The sequence below is a fragment of the Dipodomys merriami genome, unplaced genomic scaffold (assembly GCF_024711535.1).
Source record: "Dipodomys merriami isolate MVZ:Mamm:240054 unplaced genomic scaffold, mDipMer1.0.p SCAF_7, whole genome shotgun sequence".
Taxonomy (NCBI): Eukaryota; Metazoa; Chordata; class Mammalia; order Rodentia; family Heteromyidae; genus Dipodomys; species Dipodomys merriami.
Window position 1 is genome coordinate 59606860 of NW_027206290.1, and position 25404 is coordinate 59632263.

The 25404-nt window shown below is 40.5% G+C and overlaps 1 protein-coding gene across 1 annotated transcript in view; it reads right to left on the bottom strand.

Moving 5' to 3' along the window:
- The window catches only part of Ism1 (isthmin 1), a 70417-nt gene that overhangs the window by 21285 nt on the left and 23728 nt on the right, over positions 1-25404 (bottom strand). The window contains exon 2 of the mRNA XM_070006736.1: positions 6402-6641. Coding sequence (XP_069862837.1) covers positions 6402-6641 — 240 coding nt within the window. The remainder of the gene's footprint in view (positions 1-6401; positions 6642-25404) is intronic.

A 25404-nucleotide genomic window follows, 5' to 3' on the forward strand; every position in this document is an offset into this window, starting at 1 on the left:
TACTCAAAAAAAAAAAAAAACGATATCAATGACTAAATCTCAACTGCTGAGAGGTTTCTTTTTCCCCTTTAATTTCTTGCCACTGCTCCAAATGAATCACAAAACAAAACAAAAAATAAACAAATCTTAGGACCCACCCTTCCCTACAGTTAACAATGTGGGAAGCTCATAATGTTATCAGAAGAAGCAATCTAATCTTGAAACTGAAATTTCATAGGCATCCAATTAAAAAGACTTAATGAGCACAATAAATGACTTCTCAAATGGTAGGGATTAGTTTTATATTTCCTGTTGTTCTCATTCTATTTACATGGGCTACCCCTCCACTTTTTTTTCCCCTTTTCCCAAAGATGCCTGGAAGAGTAATCTATGTGTCAGAGCTGGATATGTGGACTGAACATGGGAAATTTCCAAGCTGACACTAGCTCTAGATCTCTCTATCCTTTTTCATCTTTAATACATACATGTAATTAAATTATCTTGGTATACTTAATAAAAGAAAAGGAACTCTTGCAAAAGAAGTTCCAGGACCAGCTTCTGTCAGAATCTCCTCAAGCTCCTAAAATAGTGAATGTAAAGTCTGCCAATTTGGAGAATTCTGCCCAACATTAGATACCTTAGTCAGCTTTCTTTTCTTAATATTTAAAACTTACATATAAAGCAAACTTTTCACTGTTGCTCTGTAAAAGATTTTCCATAGCAAAACTAAGATAATTCTCAGTGTTATTAACCAATGAACCAATGCCACGGGAAATATGGGAGCAAAGAAGGTCATTCAGAACCTCGAAGAGTCTTCTCTCATTGGTTTTCTAAGCCCTGTGAGCTGTGGAGACTGGACAAGAAGAGTCAGCATTTCTTAGAGATGAAAAAAAAAATTCCTCAGGAGTGTAGAACATCTAGGGACATGTTTGCAGCAAAGTTTTTTTGCTACCCCTCCCCTTCCAAAGCAACTACAACAGAAAGAACACAAAATGAATCAGGAAAATATTTTCTTGTCTCTGGCAAGATGCTCTAAAAACAACTGTGGCAGCCCTAGATAATTGTGGTTAATGCTTCAAGATGCTTGTCCAAACATTACTGCTTGTTCTCTACAATTTAGATCCAATTTTCAGGCATAGAAAACTGGCCTACAGAGGTCAAGTTCCCAAGTTAAGCAGCAAAGAAATCGTAGAGCTTGTCAACAACTAAGTCTTAAGCAGGTGCCAGTGTCTCACACCTGTACCTAGCTACTGAGGAGGCTGAGATCTGAGGATTGCTGTTCAAAGACAAGCATGGCAGAAAAGTCTATCAGACTCCATCTCCAATTAGTCAACAAAAAGCAGTCCTGGAGGGATGGCTCAAGTGGTAGAGTGTCAGCAGAGAGCAAGAGAGCCAAGCAAAAGTATGAACCTCTGGCTTGGAACCATGGTACTGACATAAAAACAAAGCAAATACAAAACTGTGTTTGTGGGGGCAAGGGGTAATGCTGAGGTTTAAACTTAGGGCTGTATGCTTGCTAAAGAAATATTCTATCACCATGCTACACCTTGCAGCCTTTCTGTATGCTGTGTTACTCTTTGTGCCCAAACACGTGCATGGACCATAACCCATGTATTTCAGGCTTTCTGTCACAGGTAGGATGACAGGGTCACACCATCGTATCCAGGGTCTTTCTGTAGACTTTTCTGCCTGGGCTGGCCTGAAACTCCAATTTTCCCAATCTCAGTCTCCCAAGTAGCTAGAATTACAGTTGTGAGCCACTGGGACCTGCTAAGTGTTCTATTTCTAAAATAATTCCCAATTACTTAAACGTTTCTCTGTCATCTTCATCCAGTCATTATCTATCTGAGGTTCTCACCATATACATAGCCCTGTGCTAGGTGCTTCATATGGATGGTCTCATTTAATCCTCATCATTAGTGGTATAGAAGCATGGATTTATATGACATAAGTAATGGTAGGTGCTATTATGCTTCCAACTTTAAAAACAAGGAAACTGAGAAGCAGAGAATTCAAAGAACCTGAATGAGGCCAAAGACCCCAAATCTGGCTGACTTACTTGTGGTGTTAGATCTCAGACACAAATGACTCTCATTGTGTATAGTTCATGTCATCAACAGTAGTGCCTGGAGAAATCTGAGCTGTACAGATTTGTCGCCATGGGTGTGTGTGTCTGGATCTTTGGTACAAACATGTCTTGGCTTTTATCTAGTCAGACTGACCATTCCTAAAGTATTTTCAAGATGAAGGAAGATGGGAAATCGGAAGGAGAAGCATGTATGCTATTTCTAGCCCTGGTGAGCATCTCTGTATCTTAAAAAAATTATCATAAAAAGTGATGTACAGAGGGGATGCAGTTACATAAGTCAGGTAGTGAGTATATTTCTTTTTTGAACAGTGTCACCTCTTCCCTCATTTTCTCCCCTTCTGACTCTCTCTCTTCCACAAGTTGTATAGTTTATTTTTGACATGGTGTTTAGTCACTGTATCTCTGCTGAATTAGTTTACCCTTTGTCCACCATTTCTGTGCTCTGATTGTATCTTGTGGCACCCAAGATACAATTATGTAGATAATTTTGTGCAAGAGAGGAGAGGGCTGTTTTTAAGTCCCTCTCTTGATGAGAGAAAAGAAATAAACATATTGGTTGAAATGAATACTAACCTTAGTTTGATCCAGAAAGAGAAATATTTGGTTGTGAATAGCTACTGTAGTAATGAATTGATTCAGTTAGCCTTATAATGAGTTTGCTTTAGAGATTTTTGTTTTTTGCTATCTGACCATCAGCTGAAGACCCCAAACCTCAGCCAAGGATACTAAAATTCAAGTCTAACTTGTCCTGGGGGATTTACTTTCTTTCCTGAAAGATTTCTGAACTGCAACTTTTTGCATTGTTTGCAATTTAGCCTGGAGATTCAGTTCAGAAGTATGAGACCATTTTTTTCTCTTTTATGCATTATTGCTCCCTCTCCACCACTGACTTCCACAGCCTGAAGCTAGTTTTGAAATAGAGAGTTTGATTTGCTTGAAATGGAGACTGGTTGACTCATGGGGCTGTGCTCAATAGGAGCACAGCCTAAGAGACATGGCACTCTGAAGAGGTTCAGCAACGTCCCTTTGGAGAGGTACAGGCTGTTTTGTTTTGTTTTTGTTTTTGTTTTTTAATGGAAGAGACAGAAAGATCCAGCCCTAGGGCATGGAACACCCTTCAGAACTTAGAGTGGCGGTGGAGTGGGGTTCAGAGACAGGGGCATAAAAATTCTTCTTCAATTCCTTGGCTCCAGCTAGGGATAGATGAGATGCAGCATGGGCAGTTTGCTGGGGTTGGGGTTGCAAATAAGGCAGAGGCACTGGCAGTGGAAGCCCCCCTCCCAACACTGATATCCCCCCTCACCTGTCTTCACTCCACTACCCATGGAGTCAGATGCATTGAGGGGGCCTGCAGTGACCAGTGGGGGAGCTGTCTGCTTGATTGAACTGGCCCTGTGTCAAACCAGTGAATTCCAACAAAAGAGTAGCGCTCTAAGGAAGTGGTGATGTCTGCCAACATGGAAACTATCACTCCGTTTTAGGAAGCATCTCATGTCTTAAAGGACCACCAAGGAACTGATTTACTTAAGTGCAGTGGTGCATGGGGCTGTAGCAGGTAATGCTATGCATGTGGGAGTGTGTACTCCTACGAACACACAGACATAAGCTAGGGGTACTCAGGGAGCAGACATTGCTTTGTTCTTTGTTTGAACATCTTTCTGAGTGGTTAAGCTTTTGTAGTCTTCTGGAAACAGAGGGCCAGTAATGCAGACTGGCTTTAGGGTCAACATGCCACCAGATCAACCAAACATTGATTGGCCCACCTGCCCAAACTGCCTGTGGAAGATTCACAGACACAGGGATGGCTTAAAGAAGAAATAGGACAAATGACTAGGGCAAAAAGAGCAGTTTTGGCTTAGTCTCTTTGGGTGTTTCACGCTCTTCCCATCCAATAATGCCTCTTGGAAGTAGAGCCTTGGAGACAAACTTCTTGATCCTGTGCCTGTACAGCTGGGATCTGATAGAACAAAGTAAGAACCAAGTGTGGATTGTGACATTCACCTGTTAGAAAGTTCAGAGAAATTTGTAGATCAGGGTCTCCAAGGGTATGAGGGCAGATGATTTCTCCTCATAGTTATACTGTTAAGAGGAAGCTATGTTCTACAAAGTCCAACGAGTTTGTTTTTGTTTTTATTTTTTGGCCAGAGAAAATCCCATGTTGCAAGAATTCATGGCCCATGGTGGGGTGGGGGTGGAGCTTCTCATAACTTAGTTATTCTCTGTTCCCTTACCTCACTCTAGTTCTTTCCATACCCGGAAACTCAGACAGCCCTCCCTCCTCCTCCCCATGAAACTGTTCCCAAGCATCCCTTACTTCCCATTCAACTAAATATCACAGCTTGGCTGCTCCACCGAGATCATGCACATATCCATTGCATGGGGCTGTGGAGGGCTCACCATTCCTGGCTGCCCTTTCCTTTTCTTTTTCTCTGGAAAAGTAACCTGGGATTCTCAGCTCTGGGGATCCCAATAGCCCTTCTGAATATTTACATAATGATTTTAAAAGGCCTAAGTGGAGTCTGGGTCTCTACCCAGGGCATTTCTAGACTAATAGATTTATCTGAGCAGTTTTGTCCTGAAAACTAGTTTGTAACAAGAGGGAGCATAAGGTACCTGGTAACTTTTCAATAAGAAGACATTTGAGCCCATAGCTTTCCTTCACCAGTGTCTTGGCATTTTCCTGTAACTTTACATTTGCAAGTCTTAAATCTACTACTTAAATAGTTCAGTCTTTATTATTGAGTCTTCCAATGATCTTTCCTACCTCTGGGGGAAAATGCTAGCCATAAGGAGATTGTTTTTTTAGGGTGAGGATTGTCTGGTCTTAAAGCCATAAAATCTATAAACAATGATAAATTAGTTCCCATAGAGAAATCCATGCTAGGGATAAATGTTGAGCTGTGGCACAGATCTCTCTCTCTCTCTCTCTCGCTCTCTCTCTCTCTCTCTCTCTCTCTCTCTCCCTCTCCCTCCCTCCCTCCCTCCTCTCTCTCTCTCTCTCTCTCTCTCTCTCTCTCTCTCTCTCTCTCTCTCTCTCTCTCTCTCTCTCTCTCTCTCTCTCTCTCTCTCTCTCTCTCTCTCCTTTTGCCCCTCTCCCAAGTGGATCTATTGTTCTTTATCAGACAGTCTGGTGGTTAGTTTCTAGAGAGTCTCTGGAGAAAAAGTCTTGGTCTCCCAATGAGGGAGAGAACTTCTCAGCCATCAGGGGGACCATTTTTGGGAAAGAACAGAAAATGGTATGAGCAAGATTCAAAATTAACCCTAGCTATTCAGGAGTATGAGAGCTGAAAATCATGGTTCAAAGCCAGCAAAGGCAGGAAAATCAGTGAGACTCTTATCTATAATTAAACTATCAAAAAGTTGGAAGTGGAGCTGTGCCTCAAGTGGTAGAGTGCTAACCTTGAGCAAAAAAAGCTGAGGACAGCACCCAAACCCAGAGTTCAAGGCCCAGGATGAGTGCAAAATAAATAAATAATTAGAAGTGGAACACAGATTGGTTGTGAACATTCCTGAGAGCCTGAATTTGAGCCCAGAACTACTGTTAACTAGCCAGGTAACCTTGGATAAACCAAATAGCAACTTCCCAAGTACCTGCTGCATTATTTATGATATTGGAAAAATGACACTGGCTTTGTCTCCTTCGTGAGGGTGTTTGGAGAGTCAAATCAGGTCAACGACTGCATTATAAAAAATGCTGGGCTATTTCAGTGTGGATGGCTGATATTCTTTGCAATTTCAGGCAGCCTTTCCCTCACTTACCATTTTTCTGTGCTTTACCCAATCCAATTTTAATAAGATGTATTTATCACTCTCTTAGGAACTTTCCATTCTTACATTGCTTCTGCTTACCAAACGTTTTTTGTCAGGCCTTTACATTTGAGGGTAATTGAAGGCTCTCTTTTCCTGAATGAATTTCTACTGTTAGAGGTGAGCTAGAGAGGCACCAAGAGGAAGTGCCTCCCTGAGTGCTTTGAGGTTATACTGTGCTTTGCCTAGTCTATTCATAAGCTACACTGGCCCTTCTCTACAGCTACCACATTGTATCCATGTTAGGATGTGTTATTTTGCTTCATTTGGCCCTTCCAACATCTCTGAAATCAGAGGCCTTATCATCTTTACTACGTCATACTTTAATTAGTAGTTATTTCTTTTCTTTCAGTGATCTGTAGAAGAGTAGTACGCCTCATAATCAAGGGAGTTGCATTGAGAGCCATGACTATTCTAATGGATAACATGACCAGAAACAGGAATTATTACAGAATGAAGAAGAAAACAGAGCTAAGATTTCCACTGTCACAAGATCAGGAAATAAGAATCAGCAGCCAAGAAATACCTGAATGTTTGGATTTTGCCCGTTGATATCCGCTTTGGAAAGATCTGGAAAGTTTGGCAGGTCAAGGAGAAAGGGTCTGGGGCCATCTCTCTGCAATGAAGGGTGCCCAGTCTCTTGGGAGAATCGCTGTCTGGGGAATGGTGGATGTGCAGCCTGGTGGTCCGGATGCCCTCCTGGTGATTCTTTGGAGACAGAAAAGCTGGTTTCTGATGCAGAGTCACTCTCCAGGTTGAGGTTATTCTAAAACAAACACATAAGCAGATGAGCATTAAGTAGGAGGCACATGATTTAAATTGCCTCTTAACTCTGTGTTGAGGTCTGGAGCAAGGGGAATTCCAGTGGCTGGATTAAGCCAGCATAGTACCCCAACTCAGTTGGCTATCATATGGTTTAGTTTCTCTATCTTTAGAAAGCCAAATTATCAGGAAACTTCTCCCAGTTTTCTATGCAGGAATTTTTTTTTCAGTGTTAATGAGTTTTGTACTATTTTTCTAAGCACAAAAGTACATCAAAATGAAGGGGCTATTTTGAAGGAGAATAGCTGCTCATTTAAAACTGGAACCAAATTATAGTTTCTTCCTTACAGCTTCAACCAATTAACCATCTTGGATTTTGTTACAGTCTTAGTGTTCATTTGCTTTTTTAAAATGTGGGTAATGAGGAGAAAAATAGGACAAAATTAGGTAAAAACTTAAGGCAAACTGTTGATTATATCCATGCACTCATTTGTCTCACCATTCATCAATTCATTTATCTATATGTCCATCTACCCACCCATCCATCTTTCCCTCCATCCACTCCATTCCTCTGTCCATGTATCTATTCATAGCTGCCCATCTAGCTATTCATCCATCCGTCTGCCTACCCTTCTATGTTAATCCATCCATCCATCTGTCCATCCATCCAATACATAAATGCGAGGCACAGGAGAGGTATCAATGGATATGGCAGACATCCGACCTGCTCTTTTAGAGTGTACATCTACTTAGGAGAAATAAATAAAAGACAGTTAAATAAAATTAGATCAGATTAGAAACTAGTGACTGCTAAGAATGAAGCAAAGACAAAATGACATAGAAAACAGTAGATAGGCAGACAGAGAAAAAATCTCCCTGAGATAGAAATTTCTAAGACAAAGTCTGAATGAGGGAAGAAGGCATCCTGCAATGAGCTGGGGGAAGGATATTTTAGCTAATGTAATAAACAGTAAGGAGTGCTAGTACAGTAGGAATTAACTTAGATATGGAGGATGAGAACAGCCAAGAGGCTTGTAGATAGTGAAGAACCACATTGAGAAGATGATGAAGATAATGGGAGAGTTTGTCCTTAAAAGGGATTAAAGAAGCCGGGCACCAGTAGCTCACACCTGTAATCCTAACTACTCAGGAGGCTGAGATCTGAGGATCGCCATTCAAAGCCAGCGTAGGCAGGAAAGTCTGTGAGACTCTTTTCTCTAATAAACCACCAGAAAACTGGAAGTAGCACTATAAGCTGAGGGACAGTGCCCAGACCCAGAGTTCAAGCACCATGCCTGACCAAAAAAAAAGGGGGGGGGGTTAAAAAAAGGCATCTTAAAATGTCTTGTCTTGATTTCCTAAAGGGCTAAAACCCAAATTTTAAAGCTAGTGAAAAATACTTCTATATTCTTATCATCGAGACGTGCTTTACTAGTTATTGAAGTGTAGAAGTTGTTGGGCTCCTTCCTCAAAGCAGCTGTCCCCTCTGCTCGCTCCCCCTGCTCGCTCCCCCTGCTCTCCCTGAATCTCTCAGTGGAGGCATCTACCGTTCCTTCAAGGATGGCATTTTCATGTTTACTGGTAGAAGAGAATGTGGAGATAGAATTTCACCAGCATTTGTGTCAGTGGTTAATGCTCTTGTTATTCTTGGGCCCATTTTGGGGTCTGGGAGTTCTATCCCAGTACACTGTCTCCACATATACTCCCTGCCCCCACCGCAGTGCCTTCAACCCAGCCAAATGGTTCTATCAGCTATCAAAACACTCATGGCTCTGGGTGACCAAGGTCAAGAACAGATCAAGGATAAAACCTAGTCAGCTCACCTTGTGAATGCTTTGAAGAGGCCTAGAGGACTGGCCAGAGATCGTGTCTGCCTCCTCTTTAAAACATGCAATGACAAGGCAAAGCTGGCCACGCTTCATGTTTTTGCTTGCCTTTCCATTTTGCTCAGGAGATGTAGCCCGAGGCATTGTCTTTGTTCACCTTTCCAGCCACCTCTCTGCCATGGTTTTGTGTCTTGGCACATCCTTGCAGAGGGAGTTGCCCTGGCATTCAGAGGCATTGCTCAATACACCAAAGCCCAATGCATCATTCCTAGACTTTGAGTCCAGCAGATTTCGATAGGTAAATAGATAGAAAGAGAATTCTACATCTTTCTTCAGCCTAAGACCTCTCTATCCTCTATATTCCCCACCTGAAAGATAACTGACTGCACTTGTTTTCTTGCTTTCATTCCTGGATATCCAAAATTTAACCTCTTCAACAATGTCTAAAGGATTCGTTTGGAGAATTTCTTGTTCAGGACTCACAAATCCAAATCCAAGAAGGTACCCTAGTATATGTTCTCCAAATTCTTGAGGGATTCTGTAGCTCAAGCCTTAACATCATTGTAGCAAATGAGACATATTATTGGGTTAAAAATGGAGCCCTTCTTTCTCCTAAATGAAGTATTTTTTCTATTACTAAAGCCTATTTTAGAAAATGAATTTTTGCTGCTGTGCAATATTTTGTTTAGATATCTGGACAAACAGGGATTGAATCTGATTTCTCGAGCAGACTCCTTTTTCCTTCTTGGAAATCCGCTACCCTAGAGTGACAAGCAAGTGAACAATCCGGAATGTTTTAGGGATTAATGAACCTCCATGAAAAGCAGAGAGGATAATGAGTGTCCCATACCATCTGAGCAGGATGGACAAGATAAGTCAGTTGTGTTGTGTCTGTGCAATAAAACAGGAGTTCAGACTTAGGGTATTGGCTGGGTAATTTAGGCCACAAGTGCTTCTGCCGGGAATAGTCAGAGGACTGGGGCTTGAGTATGTTTTGGCTTGAGTTATGCATACAATTGCAACATTGCTCCATCTCTTCCCAAACCCTGCCCCCTAACACCAGCCCAGTATTATGAAGGTATTTAGATGACGGGAGTAATAAAGAAATACAAATCCCAATTTATGAATAGCTGGATCACTCTTGGACCTCTTGTACAACATAGTTAACTGGGAACCTTGGCTCCCTGAGATGCCAGGACCCCAAAATTGTTCAGAAACTGGAAATCATGGGGGTATTTACAAATGAAAATAAAACTTCATTTTATCCAAGCAATAACAATGCTTGGGAGCAGCCATTATTTTGGTAATGGTTAAGAAGGAAGACAACAGATGGACCCATTAACGACACAAGAAAAGACCTTTCTCCTGAGAGAAAGACCTTTTTCCTTAGAGAACATACTGTACAACTTCCTTCTACAAGTTCATAGCCAGCTATATAAGTTGTGACTAGCTGAAGTCTCTGGGAGGGTCAAACCAGCCCTGATGGTTTGTGGAATAGGGCAAGTGGTTATTTGAAAGATGGGATGACAATACTTAGCAGAGTTTTCCCATCACCCATTTCCACGTCTTGATTTTTCCCTCTCACTAATTTGTGGTCATCCTTATTTTATCCTGCAGCTTCAATAGCCAACAAATCCTTTCCTGAAGTGGCAGAGTGACACTTGAGCCGCTCCTTCAGCTCCCTTTGGCCTTAGTTATTTTCTAGGTAGGATCTTGCTTTATGCCTGGGCTGTGATCTTCCTATGTGTGCTTCCTTATGTCACTGAGGATGACAAGTGTGTGCCACTGTGCTCCCCTGATAGCTGGGATAACAGGTATATATGTACCCAGTCATTGGTTGAGATGCAATCTTATGAACTTTTATGTCTGTGGTGGCCTCAAACTGCAATCTCCCAATCTCTACATCCCAAGTAGCTAGGATTACAGACTTGAACCACCACAGGCAGCCATTTATGCCCTTTTTAGGCTGAGTACATCACTGGTCTGGGCTTATCCAACTGCACATTGTGGCTGTTCTTGTGACCAAGGTGGATTACCACAACCACATTAAGGGTCAGAGTGGTCAGGATGGCCAGAGTTTCCAGCTAGTACTTGGCACAGGGATAGGAACATGGTAGAGAAAGAGGCTTGTTGGGTATCTAGGCTGCAAGACAAATTAAAATGACCACATAGTTGGGTACCACATAGATATAGAAATGGGTGATGGATCCACATTTGGGAAAACTCTGCTAAGTATTGTCATTCCATTCTGCAAGTAGCCACTTGCCCTCTTCTGCAAATATCCAAGGCCAGCATAGAAGGACTGGTTTGACCATTCCAGAGATTTCAGAAGAGGCAACAAATTATAGAAGAGGTAACAAATTATAGCTGACTAGGACAGAATAAGTCCTTTTTCTTTTTAAGGCTGTGATGACTTTTCCCAGATTAACACAACAAGGCAGACTTCTTGGAGGCAGACTGGATGGCAAACTCCTGCAGGGCATAGAAAAGGCTGTATCTGCAATCTCTGAACACCGCATCCCCCAATTCCATGAGCTCAGAGGGAACCCAATAAGTATTAGTTGATGATAATGATGGCTATGGGCCTTGTTAGATTTTGTTTTAATTAGGCTCAGGCTATAGGCCTCATTACCTCTAATGTGGCTTTTATGTGGGACTCTAACAAAAAAAAAATCAGACATCTTCTAGTGAAGATATTAAAGAAGATATTATTAGCAATGCATTCCGCCTCATAGTCTTTGAACAACAAACAACAGAGATTATAATTAACGTCACTGCAGTCTCTCTCCTTGAAACATATTAACAATATAGTTAATTAGCAATATGTCCTTATTTGGAGCTGGACATCTGTACATTATTATCAACAATGCTTGTTTCCTTTCTCCAGATTAAAAGAAGCCATACTGCACCCAGGCATATGGCTATTCTTCTATATTAAAACAGTTTTCTTCTACCCATGATAAATGTCCTGGGCGCATGTGTGTGTGTGTGTGTGTGTGTGTGTGTGTGTGTGTGTGTGTGTGTGTGTGTGTGTGTGTGTGTGTGTGTGTGTGTGTGTGTGTGTGTGTGTGTGTGTGTGTGTGTGTGTGTGTGTGTGTGTAAGCTTTATCTGTTTTGGGCATCAGTTTTGTCTGGAAAACTTCCACACATCTGAAAATAAGTTCAGGAATGCCACTGGTGAGATTTCAAAGGGAAGAGCAAAAGTTCTCTATTTGGGGAGATAAAAGGAGATAGGGCACATTGATTCTCTTTACACATGATTAAGGAGCAAGAATTCCTAGGAAGAGAAACGCAGAAGAATGAGTAAAATGAATTTCTGATATTTAAGAAAAATCAGCTCTCTCCAGAGGACACACTTGTTCTCTCAGTGCTCAGGACTAATACTAAAAGCCTGGATGGTAAGGTTGGCCATGTGTGCTCACTTTGAGTATATGTGACAGGACACAATCACATCCCTTCATTCGGCAAGAACACAGCAACAATCAATGACCCTGCATTATAATAAGCACAAAAATGAAATGTACTTTTAGGAACTATTTCTGACAGGAAGGAAATGGCCAGACATGTGCTTCAATCATTGTTCAGGGACTCCGAAGACACCTCTGGGAGCTAGCAGCATAGGCACATCATGTTTCAAGAATGCAGGAGTGTCTCAGTCTTGGTTGGGAACCAACTGGAGCCTCTAGTTGAAAGTCTGACTAATAGCCGAGGAATCTCTCACTAATGATGGCAGATTGTACCGTGAGGATGTTTACTTTAGGGCATGGGAGTGACCTTGCTTATGATCTTAGGCGATGCTTTAGAAGAGATGAAGGATGGTCAACTTACTACGTTTGGGCAGGATGCTGGCTTTGTGGGGGTAGAGGCCACTCACCCCTACACAGCTTTCCTTATGAAAGCTCTTGGAGACAGCTGACAAAGTAGAAGTCAACACTCACTGTGCTTCTTTGAATACTTTTATAAACCGCTTTCATCTCGAAACTCTGGATTATTAGTGATTCTTCAAGTTGCACATTTCTCTGTTACCAGCAAAGAAAACTAAGGGGAGTAGCTTTCCAGGAGCTATTTTCTTTATGCTCTGTTAGGCTAAAGAATGAAATAAAATAAAACTCAAATTATTCGATCAGTCTAACATATATGGAGTATTTTTGCAAGGCTGAAGAAACCAAGTTGACCCCAAAAGTCATCCCCTATCAGTTAAAACAACCCAACAAACAGAAGGAGAGAAAGAAATTATATTTTCCAGAATTCTTCTGGGGCTAAGGGAGAGCTTGTATAAAAGGAACACTTCAACAGATCCCTTCAAGAGTGTGGCCAGCCTTCCCAGGAGGAAACTGGATGGAATTATCTCTGGATATTCACATTAGAAGCCAGAGTTAGTTTGCCAAGAGTTGTAATGGACAGACAAGGGTGGCCACCAGGGGGCTTTAGTCCTTGCTCTGGCCCCACAGGAACTCAGCCTCACTTGAAAATTGAATTCTGAGTAAACAGCTTAGTAAGTATGGATGATTAGTGAGTCTTCAAGTTGTGCTTTCTCTAATCTGGCAAGAGAAACAGAGTGGTGATTACTTCGGTCTTATTTTCCAGGATCCAGTTTGAAGGGACACCAAATCATCAATGTGTTTAATAGAACCAATTATCTAAGTCTTCCTCCCTTGACCAGAAGGAGAGGGTGTCCAACAGTAACTCAGGCAGTAATTCTATTTCTCTCACACCAAGGCTGATGTTCAGCAATTCAGAGAGAGATCAAGAGAGCAAGTCAAAGAGATTGACTGGTTGGGTGGAGTAAGCCTGGGGAACCTCACCTAATTATTCTTCAAAATAAGGAAATTGATTCTTCTCAGTACCTAAAGTAAAAATCCTCTCATTGAAACCTTTTGGAAATTTCACTATTTCTAATACCTCTAAAATAGGCTTTAAAGGGAATCTAGCCCTAACCTTGAAAATTTAAAAAGGATTCATGGTATTGTAGAAGGGGAATTATAAGGCCTGAGTCTGGGTCCAAGCATTGCCTCTACCTGATTTTGCAAGTTTGGGTAAATTACTGTAGCTTTTCACTTGTTCTAAAATGGTGTGAGGGCATGACCACAGATTCTTCTCTAAATATCTCCATGTCTTGGATAGTTGCCCCAACTTATATCTTTGAGCTTGTCCATGATACTTACAATGGCTAAAAGAACAATTAGCAAAAACTTGAAAAAAATTCATGTACTTTGGTCTTTCCTAGTTTTATCTTTCTTTGAAGTCTATGAAGAAGCCTATTACATGTTAGGAGACATGTGGATTGGACCATTGTCTCTAGCCAACCAGCCTATGGCCTAGGTGCCTATAGCTGCTCCTTCAGGTGGAGATCATCCTGGACCACTCAATGCCAGCTGGGCCAACTCAGACTAGCAAAACCTAGCTGATACAAGACCTTAGTTACTTAAAAAAATGTAAAAGTGATATACAGAGGGAGTTATAGTTACATAAGTCAGAAATGAATACATTGCTTTTTGAACAGTGTCACCTCTTCCCTCATTTTCTCCCTCCCAACCCTTTTCTCTCACAAGTGTATAGTTCATTTTCAACATGGTCTCTAGAGAATATCACTGCTGCATTTGTTTACCCTTTGTTCCACCATTTCTGTGCTCCCCCTTACCTACTCCAAACAGATAAACATACAAGACAAAAGGTACAGAAATTTAAAAAAAAATAGCGACAAAGGAGGGAAAAAAGCAAAATAACAAAAAACCCCTCTTGTTTCCATTTCTTGGAGTTCATTTCAATAAGCATAATTTTATATGATCATATGCACACAGTTATTGATCCTCTCCTAGGAATATTATCCTTTGGTCTCATTGAGTGAATGCTAGAGTCCTGGGATTGCATCACACTGAAGAGTTTCTGCATGGTAAAGGACTTCAAAGAAAGATGAAACTAGTCTAGCAAGATAAATAAAAAGCCTACAGAATGGGAGATTTTTACTAGCTATGCATCAAACAAAGGCTTCATGTCTAAAATACACTTAGAGCTCAAAAAATTAACCCCCCCCAAAAAACAAACCCTTAAAGAAACAACAACCTGATGAATAAATGGGCTAACTACTTAAAGAGACTTCTCAGAAGAAGTTAAGAATAGCAAATAGACACATGAAGAGATGTTCAACATCTCTGGTCATAAAAGAAATGTAAATCAAAACAGCATTGAGATTCCACCTCATCCCAGTTAGAAAGGGCATTATCAAGAAAACTAACAATAATAGATGCTGACAGGGATGTTGCCAAAAGGGAATGTTACTACACTGTTGGTGAGAGTGTAAACTTATTCAACCTCTGTGGAAAGTAGTATGGAGATTTCTTAAAAGACTAAAAATAGAGCTACCCTATGACCCAGCAATCCCACTCCTGGGCATTTATCCAACAGACCACAAATCAGGCCATGCTAAAGCTACCAGCACAACCATGTTCATTGCAGCACTGTTTACCATAACTAAGATATGGAATCAACCCAGATGCCCCTCAGCAGACAAATAGATCAAGAAAATGTAATTATATGCGTACATCAGAAAAAATGATATCGTACCATTTGTAAGGAATGGAAAATAGAAAAGGAATGAAAAAATATATTTAGTGAAGTAAGCCAGGACAGGTTTCATGGTTTCCTTCATTTGTTGTAACTAGAATGTGCCTATATATCTACAAGTAAACATATTGAGTGATAAAGGCTTTAGTTATTTCTTCTGCAAAATGATCATGGTGAGGTAGGATGGAAATTGCAAGAAACTTCTCAGTCCTTTCAGTTCTGATATCCTTAGAGAGGAATCATCAAGAGGCACTCGTTCTGGAAAAATCATCTCACAAATGTATACATATGTATATGTACATATATATATATATATATATATATCCTTATTGCAAACATCAAATGAGGGTTAGAGTGATTAAATACAAATATGATGGTTATGAATGCATAAAATATACTCTTTTCAAAAATTAGAACTATTTCTGCTTTCTCCCATCTTTCTCCCTGCTAACTCAAAGCTGGGTAAAATCTGTTGGAAAATTCCATCTCCATCCCTGCTACTTCCTTCATTTAACTGTGCTACTTTGTTAACAGCTAAATTGCCCATCTTTCCAAGATTCAGAGTCAAGTCTTAACAATTCTTCCTTACACTTTCATGATGCACCTGTGTAGCTCTGTGGGCTGCCAGAAACTAATAATTCTCATTTATTAGGAAACTCCCTCCTGACACCATAAAAACAATTACACAGCCACAGCAGACCATATATGGCTCAAGGCGAGGAGACAGCTACAAGCTATCAGAACTGGCTCCCTTTCCCACCTGCTTATCCACCTTGTTCTTATTTGGACTGCTGTTCTGTTTCCTTCCAGGGAAATGTTTTGATCCCCGCCTGGGGAGAATTGGCAACTAGTGCGACTGTGGGGGCTGTTGACTTAGCTTGATCAACTTTTACAAATGACTTAGGATTCACTCAACAAACACTTCTTGAATATATTAGGTATGGAGAATGGTGCTGAAGGAAGAGTTTCAATAACACATAGCTTGTTATGAAAAGTTATCCCCAACTTGGAAAAGAAGAAAAAAGATGATGGCAAATTTATCAGTTCACAATGGGGCACAGTATGACATGTCTGCCCAAGAGTGTTTCTAAGAGAAAAAAAAAAACCTGTATTTGACTTACCGTTTAGTATTAATTAGGACCAAGATTTTAAAAAATGCACACTAACTTGAGGATTTTTCATCCTGCAGAAATGATTTGGGTCTAGGAGAAAAAGTAACTCAAAGCCCAAAAGAAAGTTAACCATTTTTGTGTCTAAAAATTTACCTGTTTTATCTTGATTGTCTCAACCAACTTTATAATTACCTGTTTCTTCAATGTTCTGATCTGGTCTTAACATTTTCCTAAATTCCCCACTAATTAATTAATTAATTAATTAAATATTTGATATATGTCTAATATAGATTTGTTATAATAATATGAGAGTCATGCTTTTAATATTATGAAAAATGTATCTGAATAGATTTTTTTTTCTTTTTGTTTCAAGAGTTCAGAGGAAAGTTAACAAATGCTTACACATGTCTAAAATACAAGGTAGAAAAGGAGAAATCCTGAAGGAATAAAAGTTTTCAAGATAGGTAAGTATCTCTGATAGTATCAAGCAGGGCCCTAATAGATTAGGTTTGGTCAACAAAAACGGAATATACAATAAGATGAAATAAAACAGATGACTAACCATGAGGGAAGAAAACAGAAATGAAATGTCACATGGCACTTCATGCAAACATGACAAGAACTATTCAATGAGCCAGAGAATAAAGAACAGAGAAAGGAGGTCACAAAGAGCTAAGCCCCAAACATGAGTTTGCTTTGGATATTAGCATTTGGAATCATCAAATTCCAACTGGAGTCTGCCAAACACATGGAGTGAATTTTAAGTGACAGGAGCCAAAATGACCACCAACAATAGAATATATAAGTAAATTGTGTCCTTAGAATAAATATGCATAGAATGAATCATTATAGAGCAATGGCAATGGTGAGTCTTTAAACAAAGGAAATTATATACAAAAGACTTAAAGTCAAAGGCAGGCAAAACTAAAAGTCAGGGCATTGATGAGCTGGGAATACTAGCAATAGGGAGGGAGTCTCAGGGATTTCTGGGGGAACTAACCACATTTGGCTTCCTGATCTGGGAGCTAGTTTCCTGACTGTATGTATTCTCTTTGTGAAAATTCACTGGGCTGAACATCTGCATATATACTACTTATATAGAGAGCTTGCATAACTACTGATACACAAGAGAAAACAGAAAGGGAATCAGAGAGAAATGGCCATTGGCAAGGCCCTAGATATATCTTACAGAATCATTTTCTAAATAATCAAGGGTGCAAGGAATATAATGTGTGAAAAAAGAGAGGCATCAACTGGGGTGATAGCTCAGTGGCATGTATGTGGCTCTGCACTTGATCCATATCACAAAATAAATAAACAAACAGATAAATAAATGCATGAGAAGCTTCATGTAAGGCATAGTATTTCCTGCTGGCTCACTATAAAATGGGCAGAATCATGGGGGTAGAAAGTGCTTCTTTCTCCTTCTCTGTTATTCCCTCTCTTTGATTAGTCTTTTCTAATAACCTTTGTGTGTGTGTGTGTGTGTGTGTGTGTGTGTGTGTGTGTGTGTGTGTGTGTATGTGTGTGTGTATTGGTTGTGGGATTTTAACTCAGGGCCTGGGTGCTGTCTCTGGGCTATTTTGCTCAATATGATCCTCAGATCGCAGCCTCTTGAGAGTAGCTAGGTTTACAGGCATGTGCTACTTACTGGCACCTGTCTCCTAATACTCTTATACTATCTTCTCCTGAACATTTTCTCCTCAGACCCAGCTATGGCTTTCTCTTAGTGATAACCACACCAACATCTCATTCTCCTTTTTCAACTATCTTCTCTGTACTATTTTTTTTTATTGTGAAAATACCGTACAGAGGGGTTACAATTACATGAGCAAGGCAATGAGTACATTTCTTATCAAGCATTGTTGCTTCCTCCTTTGTTTCCCCTTCCCATCCCTTCCCATCTCCCCCCACCCAGTCTCCCCATTCCTCCCCCCCACCTGCGCCAAAGTTGTAAAGTTCGTATTTCGACATAACGTCTTGTACATCTCATTGTTACAATGGGTCCACCTGTATTCCTATTTAAACAATTTGTTTTTTCCCTTCCGCTCCACAAATTATAGCAACATCAAATACAGTGAAAACAGGGGTTATACCTTTGGGGAGGGACATACAAAGCAACAAAGAAATCATCTTATAAATATGTTAGAAACAATAGCAAGAAAGAAAAAAACATTTGAGTCCTTATCTTGTACTATTCTTGCCTGAATACTTTTCTTTCATTTTCCCCCACCATTGTCTTTCCTAAGCCCCAGCAAGATGTGTCTGATTATCATCATTGTCACCATACAGATGAGAAAACTGAAGTGTAAAATCTAACCATTTTGTCCATCTCATAAAAGGTCTGGCAGGTGCTTACACTGTGGGGAGTCTGGCCAATTCCCGGAAGCCAAGGTATTAATGTGGGGCCAGGAGGCAGCCTGTGCTGGAGGAAGCTGCAGGAAGAGTGACTAATTCTTCAAAGAATCCCAGTGTCCAGAGAGCAGTCAGATACAGAGGAAGGACTGAGTAGTCAAAATGCAGAGGAAGAGAGATACTTTCTTCCATCTATCTATCCATCTATCCTTCCATCCATCCACCCTTCTATCATCCCTCTAGTCTCTTCTATCATCCTGCCTATTTCCTTTATAGTATCTGTTGCAAACAAAAATTATTCTGTCTGTGGGCTTTGTGTGTGTCTTCTCCTTTGATGTAGTTCGCACTTGGATATCAGCTCCTTGGAGTAGGAACTGTTAATTATGTCACTTTTGTACCCTTGGCATTTGGCGTAAACCCTGGTACATATTAGGACCTTACCTAATGCTCCCTGAATGGATGGACAGACCACTGACTTGATGAATGAATTAATAAGCAGGATTTCAAGGTAAGATAGATGTGAATGCAGTTGACTCATATATCTCTGCAACCACATTCAGGTGCTAGAATCCACAGTCCAGTGTGAGAGGATGAGAGACTGTGTCAGAGACAGAAAAATCCTTCCTAGTTCAGTTCCTGGCTTGGACTCCACTTGTATGATGACTTTCAGGTGCTGGTACAACATGGCATGGTTGTCTTTTTCAAGAAGTAGCATAAATAGTGCCTGGCTGTTCCCTTTGCTCACAGAGCCTTTGTTGGAGGAAACAGTATTGTCACCTATTTGTGGTTGAATCACATTGCACATCTGGTTAGTAACACTAAGCAACATCATTAGTAGGGTATCAGGGATAGTAAGGACTTGGGAAATAATGAAAGAGAACTCAGAAGGAGATGAGGTGTTTGGTACAGGTGATTTGTTGTCTTGAATTTAATTCTGATTTGAATCATTTTCTGAATCTGTCTCTTCAAAGTTAAATAAGAAGATAGGTATAGTGGCACACACCTTTAATCAGCTATCAGGGAGTTGGGGACAGGAAGATCTTGAGTTTGAGGCCAGCTTAGGAATAGTTTGTGAAACCTCTATCTCAACAACAAAATATAATCCAGTTCTTCCAACAAACAAACAAACAAACAAACAACAAATTAAATGGCTAGGGTGTGGCTCAAGTGGTAGAGCACTTGCTCAGCAAGCATAAAACTCTGGAATCAATCCTCAATACTACATGCACATGAATATATACATATAGGCATATATAATCAAAGGTTTTGTGTATATTATATGTATACATCTTTATAAGTATATGTAATATATTTAGTGTATATATGAGTATGTACATAAACATGCATAAAAATATACCCACATATTTATACATTAAAAAATGAATGAGATTTCATGTTTGCTTTAACTTTATATTTAATAGTCCATTGGTTTTCCAACTAGGCTCACAGAGAAATGGATAATAACATTGTGTGTGCGCTTAACCCAACTGTCCTGAAAGGACTGCCCCCATCTCCGGGGAATGGGCCTCTTCTCAGGTGCTCCTGTGGAATCAGTGCTTCTAGGGTGGGGACCAGCAGCTGGTGTTTCTACAAGTCCTCCTGGTGATGCTGCTTCAGACTGAGAAGTAAAACCTTCCATGTCACCTGGGAAGCTTTGCTTACTCCAGGAGAAGACAACGAACAGCTAAGCCAAGAGTAGTTAGTTAAGGCCTGGTCTCCCAAGGGCCACTTTCAGCGAAGGGAAATGTCTTAAAGGAAATGAATGGCTCTCAAACAGTTGAGGTACTTTATCATGAGAAAATGTCATCAAAGAAACAGCAATTGAGTGCAAGTCCTCCAGTGGCTTAGGGAGTCTCCCTGCTTGGCTATGCTTCCATGATGAGGACACCCTGATGGAGGGGGCGGGGCTCTTTAGCCTCCTGTGTCACAAGGCCAGGCGGCTTCCCGCTGGGCCAAGTGATCTGACAGATGAACAGATGAGGGAAAGATAAAAACCTTTCAAAAGGGAGGTGGATTTGACTCACTTCTTGCTTTGCCTACTAACAGTCTATTCCAGCCTCCCTCCTCAAACTTAGGCAGTGAGTGTCCCAATGGGGCAGCAAAGGGCCTCCATTGGATCTCTCCCTCACTGTGTGTGTCTGCCTGAAGTTTTTCATGGGGAAAGGACAGGTATGGCTTCACCGTGGCTATTGGATAGAGCAAATGTTTCTGGTTTGGAGACCTGAGAGGCTCCTGCTGAAGGTTCCAGGCAGACTAAAGAGAGATGAGAAACAATCCCTTGAGGACATGCAAGAAATAGCCAGAAAGGAGGAAGGGAGGCAGAAGAGACACTTGGAGAAAGTTACTTTTGGGTATCCCCATGATTGTTTGAAGATAGCTTCTCTTTAAACCCAAGAGCTCCCCAATGTCAGAACCCCTACGTATAACAAATCTATCAGCAAGGATGATTCTCAAGACTGTCCAATATCTAGCTTGTACATTTCTAGGAGATTAAAGCAATGTTTCAAGTATGGAGCTGAAAAAGAAAACAAATTTCTGGACAGCATCCATTCACTAAGTTCTGCGTACACTTGCTTCTTATTCTTGCAGGGAGATCTTCCAGAGACCAAATGTCTTGTCTGATGGTTCCATCACATATGAATTTGAAGGCTTCATAGATTGGAACAATTGGTGCCAAGAATCCAACTCCAGAAATTGCTTTTTTCAGATCAATGGCATAGGTTCCAACTACAGCATTAACATAGCAACCAGAGCCTCACTTGCCTATAGCAAATGTGTACCTTGTTCTGTGAAATTCCTATTTGCTGCCTTTATCTCAGACTATCTTACTAACCTTACCCTCCTCCCCCCCCAACTCTGCAGATATAAAGGCTGGCTTTTTCGATAGAGCCAAATTCTCCCCCCCCCCAAAAAAATACCAATGTCCAAGGTGTCCTGTTACTAAGAGGCCAACTGCTCACTTCAAATGCTCAACCTCCCAAGTGGTCTACAGAAAAGTCACACGGTAAGCAAAATGTTACCCAACATGGCACACCACACAAACTTATGAATGGCTTCTTTCAAAATCCTGCCTTTTGAAAGCAGACTTGAGCTGTTCAGATGATAGAATTTGTTATAAGTGAATGTACTTGCTCTCTGACCAAAAGAAATATATTTCTAGCTTTTCAAAAGAGAAAGAACATTTTATGACCCTTGCGGCCTTTTGCATCCCATGCTGTTTTTCTCACTCCCTCTGCTTTACTTTCTCTCATGCCAGGTCATAATCTCAGATCTTGGGCTCAACTAATAGAGTATCTCTATCTTTGCCCCCAAAGCGGGGTTTCTCTGTTCCAGGTCTTGAACAAAAAATTCCACAATGCGTGTTTGATCTCTTCGCGCTCCATTTTCATTAGTCCTTCACACTCTCTCTCACTTAGAAAAAAAGACAAACAGCATGGTTCAATTTTAAGGTTAAGAACTGACAGACTCCATAAACATTTTTACAATGAAAGTTGACTTATCCACTGCCAGAATTTAGTGTCTGTGGAGGGGGTGGGGTGGGATGAAGGCCGGCAGTGGGAAATGAAAACCTTCAATGTCAGAATATGGGAAGAAGTCTTGTCCATCCAACTGCTAGGCCAAAGACACCCTGGGATTTCATTGGCAAAGAACTGCTGGGTTCATCTACCTTTGAATAATTAAAGTACTTTGGGAGGGATAAGAATACCCCGTTCTTATCATATTAGAGGGTTTCAAATATAAATTATGACATGGGGAATATGAAGCAATCAAAGTCATGACTTATGAAACTGCCTGGTCACAAATATTTAAAAAAGTGATCTAGGAAGAGGCTATAAAATAATTCTCAGAATGTGTTAAGTAGAGGGAAACTGAGGGAGGCAGGGAAGACCTAAAGTTTAAGTCATACTCCACCTGAAACTTTCCAAAATATTTAAGAGCTGAAATCATCTAATTAGCTAGGATTCATTTTGGTGGTGTGTGGGCAGATGAACCACAGAACTGTTAACTCAATTATTTATTTAACATATAATTACTGGGAGCCAATTACCCTATTGCAAGGAAGGGGGAGGATTCCATCAATAAGGAGTAAGATAGGCCTGGTTCTTACCCTCATGGAACCTATAGGCCATAGGCAGGACTATGCAAATTTTGCTGTCCATATGGTATTCTAGTTATACTTCAAATAATTTATTTTTTTAATTTAATTTAATTTTATTTGTGAACATACTGTACAGAGAAGTTACAATTACATGGGCAGGATAATGCGTACATTTCTTACCGAGCATTGCAGCCTCCTCCTTTGTTTACCCTTCACATCCCTTCCCAGCCTCCCCCCCCATCCCAATCCTTCTCCTCCCCCCCCCCCCCCCCGCACCGACGTTGTAAAGCTCGTTTTGGACATGACAACTTGTACTTCTCATTGTCGCAACAGGTCCACCTGTATCCTTAAACAACTGGTTTTTCCCCATCTCCTCCACAAGTTATACTGACATCAAATATAGTGAAAGCAGGGGTTATACTGTGGGGGAGGGACATTCAAAGCAACAAAGAGATAATCTTATAAATGTGTTAGAAACACATGCATGAAAGAAAAAAACATTAAAATACACATCTAAGGGTTCATTTTCCTGACATCACATTATCTGACCTTTTCCACTTGACTCATACATCTACTAGATATTACAAATAAGGGAAACCATGGGACCTATGCTTCTTTGGGCCTGGCTTACTTCACTTAATATAATTTTTTCCAAGTTTTTCCATTTCCTAACAAATGGAGCAATGTCATTCTTTCTGATGGAGGCATAGAGTTCCATTGTGTATATATACCACATTTTCTTGATCCATTCATCTACTGAGGGGCATCTGGGTTGGTTCCATCTCTTAGCTATGGTAAATAATGCTGCAATAAACATAGTTGTGCTGGTAGCTTTAGTGTGGTCTTGTTTGTAAACATTTGGGTAAATGCCCAAAAGTGGGATTGCTGGGTCATAGGGGAGTTCTATGTGAAGTCTTTTGAGGAACCTCCATACTGCTTTCCAAAGTGGTTGAACAAGTTTACATTCCCACACCTCAAATAATTTAAATCAGGGTATGTGGGGTAGGAATTAAGTACCAGTACTTTTAAAAGCCCCTAGAGGATTTCAATGTACAACAAAGTCTGGAAACAACTTAGGATTCTTAAAAGTATTGTCACAAATTTGTCCCATAGATAAGAACCAAATCCTTGCCCATAACTCCATTGAGCAGGTCCTTTGCTATTCTGCCTTGTGAACTGTCATTTGCCCGCAAGGACTGCAGGCTAACATTGTCAGGACAAGTATGAAATTCTCTACAGTCTTGATCTAATGGAAGCTAATGTCACACCCTGGAAAGCTGGTTGTGGGACCTTTTAATTCCAAACACCAAATCTGAACAAAATACTCAATATTTTAATAATGATCTGAAATAGTTAAGATACAGGACATACCAGAAATCCTAAACCTCCTTACCCACCATATCTCAGGACCTGCATCTGATCTCTAGGTCAATTCATGGCCTGAATCCTGGGAATGGATGCCCAATAGACTTAAATCCCTAAATTTCTTTGTTGAGGAAATGAACGAGAATGTACTTGATAGTCCTTCCCTCTGTTTTCTCTGAGCTTTAGTATCCAATTCTCCTTCAACTGATCAATGCCATGCATTATAGACTTTCTTGGGTTTACTCCTAGATTTTCATCTATTTATAAAGGACACATTACTTTAAGCCCTATTTTTTTTTGAAAAGCTTCAGGAATTAAAAAAGAATAAGAATGAAGGAGAAAGAAAAAGAAGAAAGGAGTGTGCTTTGAAGTTGCAATGAACATGCCAGAAAAAGACCAAAAAAAAAAAAACAAAAAAAAACAACCAATGGGTTCTGAGAAAGAATGTTTCAGAAGTACTTCCTTTTGCTTTCCCACTGTGTGCTCTTCAGGGTGAAGTGGTCCCCATTCAAAGCACCAGGGCCTGCCAGTTGGCCAATCTAACGGCATTCCACTGTAGAGATTAAAACCAACTTTATGATTGTGGTGCAAATAATAAAGAGCCTGGCAGGGTTTCCTTCTAAAATGAAAGCTCATTTATTTTCCGAGGTGTATAATTTGGTTGTAAATGTTTCCTTTGGGCCAAAACATCCCAAATTGGGTTTCTGCCTGGAACACATCAGTATTTTGCTGGAGAATGGGCTCTGCATGGTCCTGCTGTGTCCATCTATTTGGAGTATGTAAGGGTGCAGTTGGCCTGGACTTGTTTCATGGCTGGTAGCATCAATATCTTGGGCAAAGCCAGGGCTACAGAAGCAGAAGGTTCTGGGCCTAGATTGGACTTACCAGTTCTCAGGCCCTGATCCATCTGTGAAATGGGCAGCCATCTGCCCTTCTTGGCACCTGTTTGGTCATCTCTGGGTGCTGAGGAGAACTATGCTCCCTGTGAAATTTGGCTTTTCTTCTAGGTCCTTGTGTCCTTACTTGTTTATCTTGTCAAATATCATCTGTAAAAATGCATTCAGCAATGACTAATATATGGAGAAAAACAAAGCCAGATTCTTTCCAGGGCTCCTGAGCTGACCATATGTACTTGAGGCTAGAATATAGCCGGAGATGTTTAGACAGTCTCACCCAAACATAAACATACTTCCCCCACCCCCATATAAGCAGCTTAAGAAATAACAGTCCTTTCTATGTTCTTCTTGTTTATCAACTCTCTCACATTGTATATGTTTATCTTGTCTCCCATTTGTACTTTCAATTTAATTCAAAGCCAGATAAAAACATATATTTATTTTCACTGATTTTTCACACTCCACAGAACAAAGAAATATCTGGTGGGATCTGAAGAAAGGCATCAGAATTCACCTTGAGTCTCCTTGGGATATTTTAGGTTGTCATTTT